Raw genomic sequence first — 14,077 nt, forward strand, 5'->3', positions numbered from 1 at the left:
TAGCTTCCTCGCATACTGCTCAGACCAATAGAGGTTGTCTTTCTAGTTATTAGCTCAGTGCCGGGGCTCTTGTGGTGGGTTATACTTTTCAAAAAATGTACTAAAACATATTCCATTCCCACATGCTCTTCCTTCAATGTAATGTTGCCACTCCTCTTCACAAAGTGAAGTTCCTGTTTCCCTCACTGAAACTTAACTTCCTCAGTCAATAAGACCCAGAAGGGTCTGTGTGATTTCCAAGGCCAGGTCATAAAATGTGATACAACTTCCTTTGGCTCTCTTTCTTGGGATACTCACCCTTCCTTTGAGCCCCAGCCACCATTTTGTGAGGAAGCCAGGTAACAGGAAGAGTCTGCCATGTAAAAGGTCCAGCCAACGCCCACAGCCAGCACCAACCACCAGACATGGGAGTGAAGAAGCCTGTAGGAGCTGCAGCCCCAAGCCTCCATCTTCCATCAGAGCCCCACGCATGGTGAAGTGGAGACAAGTTGTCCCTGCTTTGCACTGTCCTAATTCCTAACCCACAGAATCTATGGGCACAATCAGTGGTTGTTTTCTGTGACTACTGTGTTGAAGAAATTTGTGATGCAATAATAGTAACGATAACAGTACTCTTTGTGACTTCCAGCTTCCAGCGGATGCTCCTCAGTGGCTTCCTATATGAGCATTCCTTGGTTCCTGGCACCTGGGCATTTCCTTCTCTTCGCTTCCAGCTCAGCTGCATAGCCAAAAATCACCTTATCATATTGTGGCCTCATTGGAAATACAATAAAGCAAAATGGAGTCCCTTTCATGTCATCTCACTGCCCAGAAGCACCCAGAGTAACTTTTCAAATGAAGACATGAAGAACTGAATATCTTAATTTCTTTTATGTACAAAGATACTTAGAAATCAAAATAAAAACGAACCCTATAGAGATTGTATTCATTAAAGAACAGATATCTCATTATAGAAAAAAATACAAATGGTCAATAAAGTTCCTCCTCACAAGTACTCCAATAAAAGCAGCATAATGAGCTATGGCTTTCCCCAATCAAATGACAAGGATCAACAGTTAAGTGGAAGCTGTTGTTTTGTTTTAAAATAATGGTAAACGCGCGTCACTGAACCTGGTCCCGGTCCCGGAGTCGGGTCTTTGTGTCTCCATCGTCCTTACCCGCGGCAGGACTTGTCCACAACTGGCACCCAACGTTGAGCAGGGACCTACCCGGAATTCAAGGGATGGGAAGACCCACTAAAATGTCTGAGTTAATGGGGAAAGCTGAAATGTGGCTCATTTGAACCTATTGGAATTTTGAATTTCCTCACCCACTTTTGCCACATTTTGAATTTGTTGGAGGGCTCCACTGCAAGCCTGCTAAACCTCTGCCTGAGGAAATGGAAGAGTTTGCCCAGAGCTCTGGAGAACATGGCATTGTGTTCACCCTGGGCTCCATGGTCACAAACATGACAGAAGAAAGAGCCAATGTGACTGCATCAGCCCTTGCCCAGATTCCTCAAAAGGTTAAAGTACTGTAGAGCAGAAATGAATGAATGTGCTAAAATCTATAAAGGGTCAGATTACAGAAATTTCTATATAAAAGGCAAACTATTCTGATAGCTCCAATTTACCTCACCTATCAATTAAATAAACAAAACAAAAAAATAAAATAAATTAGTAAACATGGACTTTTCTAAACACAGCCTGTTGATGGGAATGTCAACCAGTAAAGACTTTTTGGAAGGCCAGAGCTCACCAAAAATTTTAATGTATATACACCTTACCCAGCAATTCCACTTCAAATAATTCATTTTGTAGAACTATTCCCAGGTGTAAGAATGTTCATTGTTGCATTGTATGTGATAAGGGAAAATTGGAACCAATCTTAATGCAAGATGGTTACATAAATTATGGTACATCTGTACCATATGATCACACCTGTACGATGCATCTGTGAAATATTCATTGCAGACTTTGGTAAACCGATATGATAGGTATTAGTCTTATCATCTTCATGAAAAAGGCAATTTCTTGGAAGAATCCATATATGATTCCACTGATGATCAAGAATTTAAAAAAAGAGAATGGAAGGATAAACATTAAGTTAACTTGAATAAGTGTTATTAAATTAACTCAAATAAATGTTATAAAGACTAGAAAGGAGAGAGGGCTTTCACCTCAAACTCTATATACTTCTGTGCTGCTTGAATGAGAGAAGTACTGATATATCATAAAGTAATTTCAAAAATTTAATAACTTAAAATAGGAAATGTCGGGAAGTATTTTTTGAAGAAATGCCATTGTAACTCACCATTAGGAATGTACAGAAAGTCAATTAAGAAGAGCAGGAACTCAGTTCTTTGGGGAACAATACCCAAAAAACAGATGCTAAATTGCCTTTGTCTAGAGAGCTGCTCCATAGTTTTCATGTCCACAGCCCCAAAAAGGTTGAAGGAGAAATGACCAGTACATTAGAACATAAGACATGCATCACACAAATCTTTTCTAGTATTTTTAATCCCTCATGAAAACAGAAACACACAAATTACAGGTAAATCAGAAAGGTATAGAGCAGGGGTCCCCAAACTATGGCCCGCGGGCCACATGCGGCCCCCGCCGTATTTCTGGAAGGGCACCTCTTTCATTGGTGGTCAGTGAGAGGAGCATAGTTCCCATTGAAATATTGGTCAGTTTGTTGATTTAAATTGACTTGTTCTTTATTTTAAATATTGTATTTGTTCCCGTTTTTTTTTACTTTAAAATATGTGCAGTGTGCATAGGAATTTGTTCATAGTTTTTTTTATATTCCAGCCCTCCAACGGTCTGAGGGACAGTGAACTGGCCCCCTGTGTAAAAAGTTTGGGGACCCCTGGTATAGAGAAATGTTGACCATGAAAACAGGGCCAGGCTTATCTACTTAACAAGGTCAGCGTCCTAGGCCTGTTCCATCCACATGGCTGGGTACAAGTGTGTGCGGGGAGGGGGGGAGGGTGAGTAAACACTCCCCCTCCCCCTCAGTGAAACCCTGCAGGGCCGACCTGCAGGGGTGTGACCACTGGAGGGATGGCTGTGGGGACTAGCCTGTAACAGAACGGGAGGGGCGCGGGGGGGGGGGGGGTAAGTATGCAAAGGTGAAGGACTGGCGGAGGCCCTCCCCTGGTTCCACTCTTCCACTCCCATCTCCTCCTCCCCTGACCCCACCTACTGGCCTGGGTCATCCTCAGCCCCGGCCTCCCTACCAGGTCCCCTCGAAGAAAACACTTGCAGTGACCCATGTGCCTCGCTGGGGTAGTTTCCCCTTCCTGGACGGGGCCTCGCCTACAAGCCCTGCCCGGGCAAAATCCCTGACCCCCCGGGCCGGACCGCAGCCGCACTCACTGTCCCCACAGCTTCACAGTGGAGGGGAAGGGCTCCTTCGCAATCTGGGCCAGGGCGGAGGCAGGCAGCGGTACGAGCCCCCGGCCTAGGCTGGCTGGGGGGCGGGGCAGGACGCAGCAGTAGCCGGAAAGGGCAAGCGGTCTTGTGCTCGCTCCAGCGCTGCTCTCGGGGTCGGAGTGATCATGCTCCGCGGCTGCCACCCGACTCGCACCCGTTGCCAGGTGCCCAGGGCTTCCGGTTGCCCTCGCCGTCGCCGACACACCCCTCCGGGAAAGGGCCAAGTTAGGTTACCACTCTGGTCAGCGGTTGGGTGGCGAAGAGACACCGTCCCCGCCCACCCCAAGGACTCACCCTAGGTGCGGCAGCCACCTTCGGAGTTGGGGCGAGGACGTGCTGAAACAAAGCTGGCAGACCTGAGTCGGTGGTCCCAGTGTCAGAGGGGCACAAAAGGTACGCCAAACACGGGTGGGTGGTAGGCAGGTGGGCAGAGCTGGCGACGTACAGTTCTGAGTTGCATTTAAGATTCAAACTAGCCAGGGTCTCCAGAGTACTGATGAGTCTGGGTCTCTCAAACAGGCCAGTAATCAACCCCGGACACCAGGCTAGTCCAGTCTTAGGTGACAGAATCATCCCCGAATTCTCTCCCCATGCCCATGGGCATTCCGTGTTCTATGCTTCTTTGTCTGGGTTCCTTGGTGAAAGCTTTATGTGCGTGTCCTGTCCCTAGCATGTAAGTCTAGCACCCTCACTTGCACAGTGGAATCTTTCCAAATTGTTCTAAACCCTCTGCCTTCATTTCTTGACCCCACAATAGGGCTGGAAGTTTAGCCCTAGTAATAAGGTTTTAGGTCCTACAAAATTCATGGAAATGCACTTAAGTCCACTTCTGTTTTAATTAAGCTTGATACTAACCTTTCCTAGTTCCTCTGGTTAAGGAAACCAAGTCAAATTAGACCTGGAACCTAGTACTAGCCCACCACTCAGTTGTGTGATCCTGAGGGAGGAACAGTAACTCTTCTAGAAAATAGGGATAAGTGGTATATTTACCTAAATAGGCTGCACATTAAAATGACACGAAGAACTTAAAAAAACCCCACCCCACCCCCATTGTCTCTGTCCCAACTCTCTACCTTGCCCGTTGCTCCATAACCAGGTATCCACATCCTCCTGCCTCCTTCATGAAACTTCCCAACCCTCACAGCAGGATCTATCTCCTTTCTTATCCTAACATGTTGTTTTCACATACTATTCCTATACAGTGAAACCCATAAACCACATTCCAGCCTCTGTCTAAACTTGCAAAGACTACATGTGCCAACTGGAGACACATTTTAAATGGCTATTGCCCGTTAAGACCCTTGCAATGCATCAGGCAATGTTGTAATTACTAGAACAGAGAAAGCAAGGACTCAAAACCAAGTAAACAGAAGTTACTTCAGGCAGGAAGAGGTGCTATGAAAAAGCCAAGTAAACAGACCTGAGGGCTGAGTATTCCAGACATGAGATTACAAACACCAAGACCCTACTTTAGAAGATTCTCATTTTGAGGGTAAAGAAAAAATAGAGATAGGAGCCATATATATATACTTTATTAAAAGATCAAATGGCCCTTCCAAATATTTCCCTGTCCTAATTCCTGAAACCTGAGAATGTACTTTATGTAGGGACTTTGCAGATGTACTGAGATTAAGGAAATTGAGATGGGAGATTAACCTGGATTGCCTGGGTGGCCCAATGCATTAACAAGGATCTTTATAAGAGGGAGGTCAGGAGGATCAGAGCCAGATGATGGAAAGATGGAAGCAGAAACTGCATTGTGAAGGTGGAGGAAGGGCTGATGAGCCAAGTGCAAGGCACTTTCAGAGCAGGCAAGGAAACTGAGTATTCCCCTCTACCGAGCACGCAGAAGACAGGCAGGCCTGCTGGCACCTTGGTTTGGCCCAGTGAACTGGATTTTGGACTTCTGATATCCAGAACTGTTAAGACAAGAAATCTGTTTTGTTACAGAAGCAATAGGAAACATACTTAATGCTTATAAGCATACCTTGATATAATGCGGGTTTGGTTCTAGACTACTGTAACAAAGCAAGTCGGAATCGTTTTGCTGGTGGAGAATCTTGCCTTCAATTTGTAAAAGTGCATCTGTGACACCCAGTAAAATGAGGAATACCTGTGAATGTTACATGTCAAGTACTAGGTATAATAAAAAAAAAAAAGGCTGGCCTTAAATAGTTACTATCCAAAAGGGAGGTATGTGAATGAGAATATTCTGGCCAGTTTGATACCAAATCTGCCAAGGAAGAAACAGTGGCAATGTTTTTTCAGAAATCACCCTGAACATAAGTGAATTCGACTAAACTCACTGAGTCTACAATCTTCACAGAACATCAGGGTAGTTAACTCTTCCAGTTTCTGGTGAACTGGTCCGTGGACCAGCAGCTGAAAAGCACTGTTCTAAATGACAACAAGTTAACATCAACTGATGGCCAGTGAGTGCAACAGATGACACTTTATGAAGATGGGGACAGTTAGGAAGTTGGCTGAAGTTCTCTAGTGGTAGAAGTTGTCAATCTCCCCTTAGAGGTGGTCCCCAAAGACCTCATCCAAGAACCTGTCACATCCTAGACATCCTGTAGCCTTTACTTCCCACTGTTTGCTCCATCTGTCTTGCCCATTACACTCACACATGAAAGCTGAGGCTTATTTTCATTGGTATACTCCTGATAAGTGTCCAAGTTTACAATAAATAGTAAACAGTGGCCCTGGCCGGTTGGCTCAGTGGTAGAGCGTCGACCTGGCGTGCAGGGGACCCGGGTTCAATTCCTGGCCAGGGCACATAGGAGAAGCGCCCATTTGCTTCTCCACCCCCCCTCCCTCTTTCCTCTCTGTCTCTCTCTTCCCCTCCCGCAGCCAAGGCTCCATTGGAGCAAAGATGGCCCGGGCGCTGGGGATGGCTCCTTGGCTTCTGCCCCAGGTGCTAGGGTGGCTCTGGTCACGGCAGAGCATCGCCCCCTGGTGGGCGTGCTGGGTGGATCCCAGTCGGGCGCATGCGGGAGTCTGTCTGACTGTCTCTCCCCGTTTCTAGCTTCAGAAAAATACAAAAAAAAAAAAAAGTAAACAGTGTTTACTTAGCACTTTGAGCCTGGCACTACTCTAACCATTTTATTTGACCTGACACTATCTCACTAAAATCCTATGAAAGTAGGTCTATTTCTCCCATTTTGCTGATAAGGAAACAAAATCTGTTAAGCTATGAACTGGAGGCTGGATATGAATCCAAGCAGTTTGGCCTCAGAGCCAGCATTCTTGACCCAGCCAATCAGAGTAACCTACTGAACCAGGGGTTTTCAACCTTTTTACAATTGGGAACCAGTGAAAATAGATTTCAGAGCTGCTAAGACGAAATCACCCGGAACGTAAGTGAATTCGACTAAGCTCACTGAATCTACAATCTTCACAGAACATCAGGGTAGTTAACTCTTCCAGTTTCTGGTGAACTGGTCCGTGGACCAGCATCTGAAAAGCACCATTCTAAATGACACAAGGTAACATCAACTGATGGCCAGTGAGCGCAACAGATGACACTATATGAAGATGGGGACAGCGAGGGGAGACCTGATAAAGGTGGCACAGTGAAGGGTACAAATGGAAATGTACATGTGAGGTGTACATTGTGGAAGTAGCACCTATTGGGTGGCCCAAAATTTCAGTTTTTAGCTTTCTTGTCGACAGTCCCTTATAGAAGGGACTTTTAGGAGAGATGGGCTAAGTAAAATAAGGTATCAGCCTGCATTTAAATAGGTTTGAACAGTTCAAAGGACTTCACAGCCTGTGATGAAGGCAGACCAGCTATCCCACTTCACTCACCAGGAAACCGACAGCTGAAACTGTCACCTGGCAGCATGCTCTTTGTCCCTACTCTGAAACTTTCTAGGTTCCTTAATTCCAAAGAAAGTACATTCAAGTTCTCTGTGGCAATCTTAGTCTAGATGTTTGCAACTCCTCCCTACTCCTGAACTTTCTCATACATGTCCCCATTCTCTGGTCCCAACTGTAAAGTAATTTACATGGGCAGAGGTTGAATTTTCAGGATTCAAAAGAGCAATGTTATCTGCAAAGGCCAGATATAGCCAACAATCCATTTCCTTACCCTAGATATTCCTGCAGAATGTCCTATTCCTCACCATTTTCAATAGCAGTGCTACTGTGGGCAATGATGTGGCAATGTTCCGGGGTCCTAACAAACCTATTGCTGTCAACTGTGTTTGGGGACAGGGCAAACATGTAAAGTCTTGTATGGTAGTGCCCTTATCCACAACTTTACTTTATGATTTCAGTTATCTGGGTCAACCATGGCCCAAAAATACATGAAAATTCCACAAGTAAACATAAGTTTTAAATGGCACAGCATTCCGAGTAGTGATGAAATCCTACACCTGCACTGGTGGTACCTAGTCTACACAGTCCAGTGTGTCCACATTGTATATATAATATATACACTTCATGCCTATTAGTCATTCAGTAGCGTTCTAAGTGAGCAGACTATCCTGATATTGTAGTGTTTGTGTTTAAATAAACCTTTTACTTAATGCTACATTCCCATAACTTACATTACATTGTTATCCTATTTTATTACTGTTGTTAATTTCTTACTGTGCCTAATTTACAACAAAACTTTATCACAGGTATGTATGTATAAAAACAGTATATACAGGATTTGGGTACTATCCAGTTTCAGATATCCACAGGGGGCTCTTGGAATATTCCTCTGTGGATAAAGGGGCAGGGGACTACTGTATCTAACCTCTACTGTACTTTGAACCTAAAACCATTCTAAAAAAATTAATAAGCTGTGTTAAATGCCACCACCCATATAGAGTGCCACTTCTATTTATTACTTGCCCAATTCCTACATTTATTTCTCCCACCCACCCATGCCTAATTAGCAGTATGCTATCTGCACAACTCTTGCAACAACAAGATTTTCTTGAGGCCCTTCTACTTTTCAGGATACTGGATGAGCAAAGGCTAGGGGGATGGACTCTACACAGCAGTAAAACAAAATAGGTAACTTCACAACTCACTTAGGCTCCACCTAGATATTAATGTACATTGATTTTTTTTGTACATTGTTCCAACTGTTTACTAAGACACTAAGTTTCTTACAAAACAATGGTATGCACAGGCAGGTAACACTGATTTTATAAACTAAAGATTAATTTCTCTCCAGAATTCTCACTAGTCCAGACAAACAGCTTCTAAGACCAAAGAATTTAAAGAAATTATTATATGTATTTGTCTAGCAACTTTTAAATACTAAAGAAAATAATGATTCTGTTGCAAGAACATCAGAAGAATGAACAAGGCATCCTTCTGTTTCATATGCATCACAACCTTGCCTCAATCCAAAAGGACTACACAACCGTTACTTTTATTATTATCCATACATTATGTTACACTCTATACTTAAAACTTTCCCTTCACTAGCCCTGGCTGGATATCTGTTGGTTAGAGGCACAGAAGTTGCTAGTTCGATCCCTGGTGAGGGCACATACAGGAACAGATAGATGTTCCTGTCTCTCTCCCCTTTCCTTCACTAAAAATAGAGAAACAAACAAAAATACTTTCATTCACTAATTTGATATATGAAATGTACAGGAGTGTTATTTATAAAACACGAAAACTTAAAGGTTTTGCTCAATAGTTCCATTAGGAATGCTTTAGGTGCTCCATATACCTAGTATCAATGGGCACTAATTTTGTTTCATCCTTTATAATATATACAAACACATAATGGAAAACTTACCAAAACAGAAGATACAAAACAAGAAAAAGGACATAGAAAAAAACACATTTATATGGTACTTTACAGGCAAACCAACGCCTGAGAAAGTGGAATTTCAGCAATAAATTATTTTTATCTGTAAACTATTTTCGTTATTTATAAATCATGCACCAAGGTCCATGAAATAGGCTTTCTTAGGATAGACCGATTTGGATAATTCAATGACACAATTCAAAAGTGAAAAATTAGTAATTCTCTTTTATACAGACAAGTCAGTCCTTACTACACCCAAGAAATGTTTTTCACAAGATACAAACTGAACCCGTTTTGGATGCAGTGGCTGTTGATTTCGCCTTTTTTTTTTTTTTTTTTTATCACATACCCAGATTTGTCAGAATAGTTAAGGGACAGCAGTCACGCTAACAAAAAGTCACCAAGACAACAATACATTTCAACTTTAAAGCCGTCTCTTTGTCGTTTATTAAATGACCAGATTACAAAAATAACCATGGTAGATACCTGAAAGGAAAAAAAAAACCTATTAAAGAAACCACCTTAAGAGCTAAAACTTAACTGTACCAATTCAGTTTCCACTTGTAAGTAGGAAAAAAAAGATCCCCAGCTTTTCTTCCCTCCATAAATGTTCTCAAAGGAGTAATACCAAACCAACGGCAACCATGTAAGATGGCTGATTCCCCCCACTAAGTCTACTGATTAGAACCCTTTGGTATTCAATGAAAGAAGTATTCAAGATCGCACCACTTTTACTCTAATGCTAAGTAAACTGCTCTCTAGTAGTTGCTCACCTTAGTTCATCCTTCTGATAAGCCTGTTGATCTGGTCTTCCCTGTTACCAGCATCCCCACCTTCTACAAAGTGGGTGGTCTTTTTCTTCATTCCACCACGTGGAGAAGATAATTTGAAGGGCCACAAGAAGTTGTTTGCTTCTTTGAAGCGTTTTCCAACAGTATAGATCTCATGAATCAGATCCTCCATGCAAATGATACCATATTTACCTGAACATTTTAATTTAAGGTCAAGATGATTAGAACTGTTAATTTTTTTAAAATTTACTAAATTTTAAGGCATTCAACAAGCACAATTACAGGTTGTAGCAGATTTAAAAATAAACTAAGAGTAAAAAAAAAAGAAAAATGAGGTCCTGGCCGGTTGGCTCAGTGGTAGAGCGTCAGCCTGGCTGTAGAAGTCCCCGGTTCGATTTCCGGCCAGGGCACACAGGAGAAGCGCCCATCTGCTTCTCCACCCCTCCCCCTGTCCTTCCTCTCTGTCTCTCTCTTCCCCTCCCGCAGCCGAGGCTCCACTGGAGCAGAGATGGCCCAGGCGCTGGGGATGGCTCCTTGGCCTCTGCCCCAGGCGCTGGAGTGGCTCTGGTGGCAGCAGAGCGTCGCCCCCTGATGGGCGTGCTGGGTGGGTCCCAATCAGGCGCATGCAGGAGTCTGTCTGACTGTCTCTCCCCGTTTCTAGCTTCGGAAAAATAAAAAAAAAAAAAAAAATACAAAAAAAAAAAAAAAAAAAAAGAAAGAAAGAAAGAAAGATGCAGGGTCATAAGGCCCAAGAGAAAATACTAACTCTGTCTATTATCAAACTTTCCCCAAATAAGCAGAACCTACCAAGAGATCGAGCAATCAATGTGTTATCCGTCAGAGCAATTCGTTTTTTGTTGATTTTGCCATAACCACGCTTGTAGATCAATTCATTTACTGACTTCAAGTTTGGGTACCTGAAATATGAAAAAGACACAGAGTAAACATGAAATGACCACAGAGTAAGGTTACTGCTGTCAAAACACCCAAAATTCATTTTGCTAACATAGCCAATTTACGAAACAAATCCAAGGAAAAGACTTACCCCCATGCAATATATGGTTCCACGATCCTCAGCATGTTAACCGAAGCCTTGTTGAGCTTCACGAAGGTGCCGTTGAAGATCTGGCGCAGGCGCAGCAGCTGCAGAACCTTGCGGACCTTTGGGCTCACACCGTTGATACTGCAGTGAAAAACGACCAAAACTCACTTGGCTCTTTAACTTTTTTTTATTAACATTATTGATTTTAGAGAGAGGAAGGAGGAGAGAGAGACATCAATTTGTTGTTCCATCCATTCACTATTTGCCTCTTTTGTATGTCCTGACCAGGGATTGAACCCACTACCTTGGAATGCTGAGATGACACTAACCAACTGAACTACTGAACTGGGGCTTCACGTGGCTTATCAGAAATCTTTAAAATAAAGGACAGGAAACTATTATAATTTTGGAAAAGTCCCACCTATATAGATAGAAATCCTCTTATGTTACAAAGACCCCTAGTGTTTTTTCCTTACTTAGCTGTCTTTTTCTATCACCTCTTCCCGCTTGCCTCCTCCCCAAGTAAACTGTCTTTGAACACGTACCTATGACATCAAAACTTCCCCCGACCCTTTTTACCACTTCCTAGTTTTGTACACATCTTTGCTCTAACATTTTAACGATTGTTGAAGTTCCCACCAGGACACCAAACTTAAGGGCAGTCAGCAGAATTACAGAATGGGTAAGGACTTTGATCTCAAGCCTTGCAACTAAACCATTTAAAATAACTCCCTCTTGTTCAGGCTACTGCTAAAATTTTTTTTATCTCAGAACCAAGATTTCCAAAAGTAGTGTTTACTCTGCTGAGACTGCAGTTCCCACCTCAAAACCAGACTGCAGTAAAAAATGAACTTACCCTCTGATCCTGATGACAAACGCCAATTTGGGTTCTGCAGGTACATAGAAGTTGCCAGCCTTTCTCGCCATCCTAGCCATTCGAATCTCAGTTCTGTACATCTGCCTGTACTCCTTGTGATAGTGCTTAGCTTTCTCATAGATGAGTTTCCTCCTGGCCTTTCGCAGCTGAAACACAATAATCAGTTATTCATCTGATTTTTTAGCTCCCACAACCCTACAATTAGGAATGCCAGTTCTTTACAAGAAAATGAATCTTCCCGTGAAACTTTTTTCCTTGTCAGTTTGCATTACCCTCCCAGAAAGCAGATACCCCCTGAGGAGCTAACCAAGTTCCCTGGTACTGCAGGTAAAGTACACACGTCTTGCTAAGAACGTCCTCACTGTTAACTCCAAAGCCTCCCTCTCCCTTACACTGTCAGGGCCTCAAAAAACTTTACTTACCATCTTCTGGGCAAACTTCTTTCTCAGGCGCTTGATCTTCAGCTCTGCAAAATTCCTTCGCTTTTTCTTCAGGGTTTCCGGCACAGCAGGAATCTTTTTCTTCTTCTCACTGGCATTGGCATTCTTCTTCTCAGTGGCACTGGCAGTCTTCTTCTCTCTGACATTAGCAGTCTTCTTCTCTCTGACATTAGCAGTCTTCTTCTCTTTGACATTAGCGTTCTTCTTCTCTTTGACATTAGCATTCTTCTTGTCTCTGGCATTAGCAAACAATAGTAATAGTTAAAAAACTCACAGCACCACACTCACCTATTGCTGAGCACTGTCATTTAACAGGACCACTGTCACATGCTTTAACAGTTGTATCTTTAGCTGCTTTGGCGTGCTACTGCGCCGAGATGCACATTTTAGGGAATCCTACGCTACCACCTTTAACACGGACATTGCTTACCTGGAAGCCAAAAGACAACAAATTCACGTCTACTCAGCGCCTGATCCCAACCTCCACAGCAAGGTTAAGAAAATGAGAGGCTGCTGCAAGACACTGATCCCTCAGACTCTTAACAAGGGCTTAGGCTTCTCAAGAAAACAACCTCAGAAAACAAAAAAAGTCTTACCACCACCCCGATTTCAGGCCTCAAATCCCACATGCTGAAAGCAAAGGCCGCAAGGCAGGGACACCTAGACCAAATACCAACCAAACCAATTCAGAGGTTTTGTGCCTCCCTCAAAGACGGCGGACTGGACAGCGGGGCGATTGCGCACCCATTCAGATCTCCCACCTCGCCTCGTTCTCTTAACTCCAAAACCTCAGCCCAAGGCCAACGTCTGCATTCCGTATTAGCTAGCGGACACTACCACTGTCACAAAACGTCATAAACACACACACAAGTGGACAAAGGTTTGGGCTATAGTTGGGCCAGGGAAGAGTGAGACAAAAGGTCTCTTGTTTCAAGGATGGAAAAGGATTCTGGAAAGAATGAAGAGCAACTTACTCGGCACCCTCCATGGTTCCAGCCGGAAAAAAGAGGAAGTTAGCGCATGCGCACAGTTCACTTAAAGACGGCGCGTGAGGCCCCCCCCATTCATAGGTGTCTCAAAATAAGCCAGAAAAGAACTCAGAACTGAGAACTCGCCTGGCAGATGCAAAATTAAGAAATGCTTGCTTTCGCCATTTAGGATCAAGTTTGGAATAAAATCTATATGGTAAAAAAGCACTATTAATTAGATTCTAATCAATATCAGAGCAGACTTGCTGACACCTCTACTACTTGGGGTCCTAGTTCTTAGGCTGCATTAACCGGTCCGGCTCGAATTCCAAATGGTATGCAAATAAAACGCCGCAGGAGTGTAAACTACAAATCCCAGCATGCATCAGTTCTATTGGCCGTCCGGGGGTAGGGCGATGCTTCGCCAGTATTGCAGGAAGCCGCTTCGATGGTGATTCCAGCCAGGAAAAAATGAGACTCTTTTGGCCCACGTTGTAAAGGGCTAGATGCGATTCTAAGTCGCTCCCGAGACCTGGCTCTAACCGCCCTTTCGGCTTGCTACAATACTGGTCACAGCCTCCGACACCCTCGGTTGCCGCGTTGCCGAGGTCCTTTCGTTCCTCCAGCCTGAAGGGCTGTCTTCCGCAGCGCCTGATGGCAGGAGAAGCCAGCCAGAGTCCCTTGGTTAACGAAAGTGGCAAGACAGGGACAGCGAGGATCAGACTCCTGGAGCAGGATGGCTGGGGCACGGCCGACAGCCGGGCCTGGCAGGCGGAGTCCCG

At 43.8% G+C, this 14,077-nt stretch overlaps 2 protein-coding genes across 3 annotated transcripts in view; both read right to left on the reverse strand.

Annotated features, from left to right (window-relative positions):
- C3H8orf89 (chromosome 3 C8orf89 homolog) overlaps nt 1–3,522 on the reverse strand; it is a 40,745-nt gene extending 37,223 nt beyond the window's left edge. The window contains exon 1 of the mRNA XM_066264689.1: nt 3,360–3,522. The gene's annotated coding sequence lies outside the window, so the exon portion shown is untranslated. The remainder of the gene's footprint in view (nt 1–3,359) is intronic.
- A 1,500-nt stretch (nt 3,523–5,022) lies between these two features.
- On the reverse strand, nt 5,023–13,400 carry RPL7 (ribosomal protein L7). Of its 2 annotated transcripts, none has more exons than XM_066266324.1 (7): nt 13,302–13,400; nt 12,310–12,562; nt 11,867–12,033; nt 11,014–11,151; nt 10,776–10,885; nt 9,951–10,160; nt 5,023–5,335 (listed from the first exon to the last, which is right to left on the reverse strand). In XM_066266324.1, exons 1-6 carry the CDS (start codon nt 13,313–13,315, stop codon nt 9,952–9,954), a joined length of 891 nt encoding a protein of 296 aa, XP_066122421.1. In that variant the 5' UTR covers nt 13,316–13,400; the 3' UTR covers nt 5,023–5,335; nt 9,951. The 2 variants fall into 2 exon arrangements, with proteins under 2 accessions (XP_066122421.1, XP_066122420.1); XM_066266323.1 differs by lacking the exon at nt 5,023–5,335 and adding an exon at nt 9,386–9,663 and having other exon boundaries at nt 13,302–13,399.
- Between the last annotated feature and the right edge of the window lie 677 nt (nt 13,401–14,077).

This window comes from Saccopteryx bilineata, chromosome 3 (assembly GCF_036850765.1).
Source record: "Saccopteryx bilineata isolate mSacBil1 chromosome 3, mSacBil1_pri_phased_curated, whole genome shotgun sequence".
NCBI classification, from domain to species: domain Eukaryota; kingdom Metazoa; phylum Chordata; class Mammalia; order Chiroptera; family Emballonuridae; genus Saccopteryx; species Saccopteryx bilineata.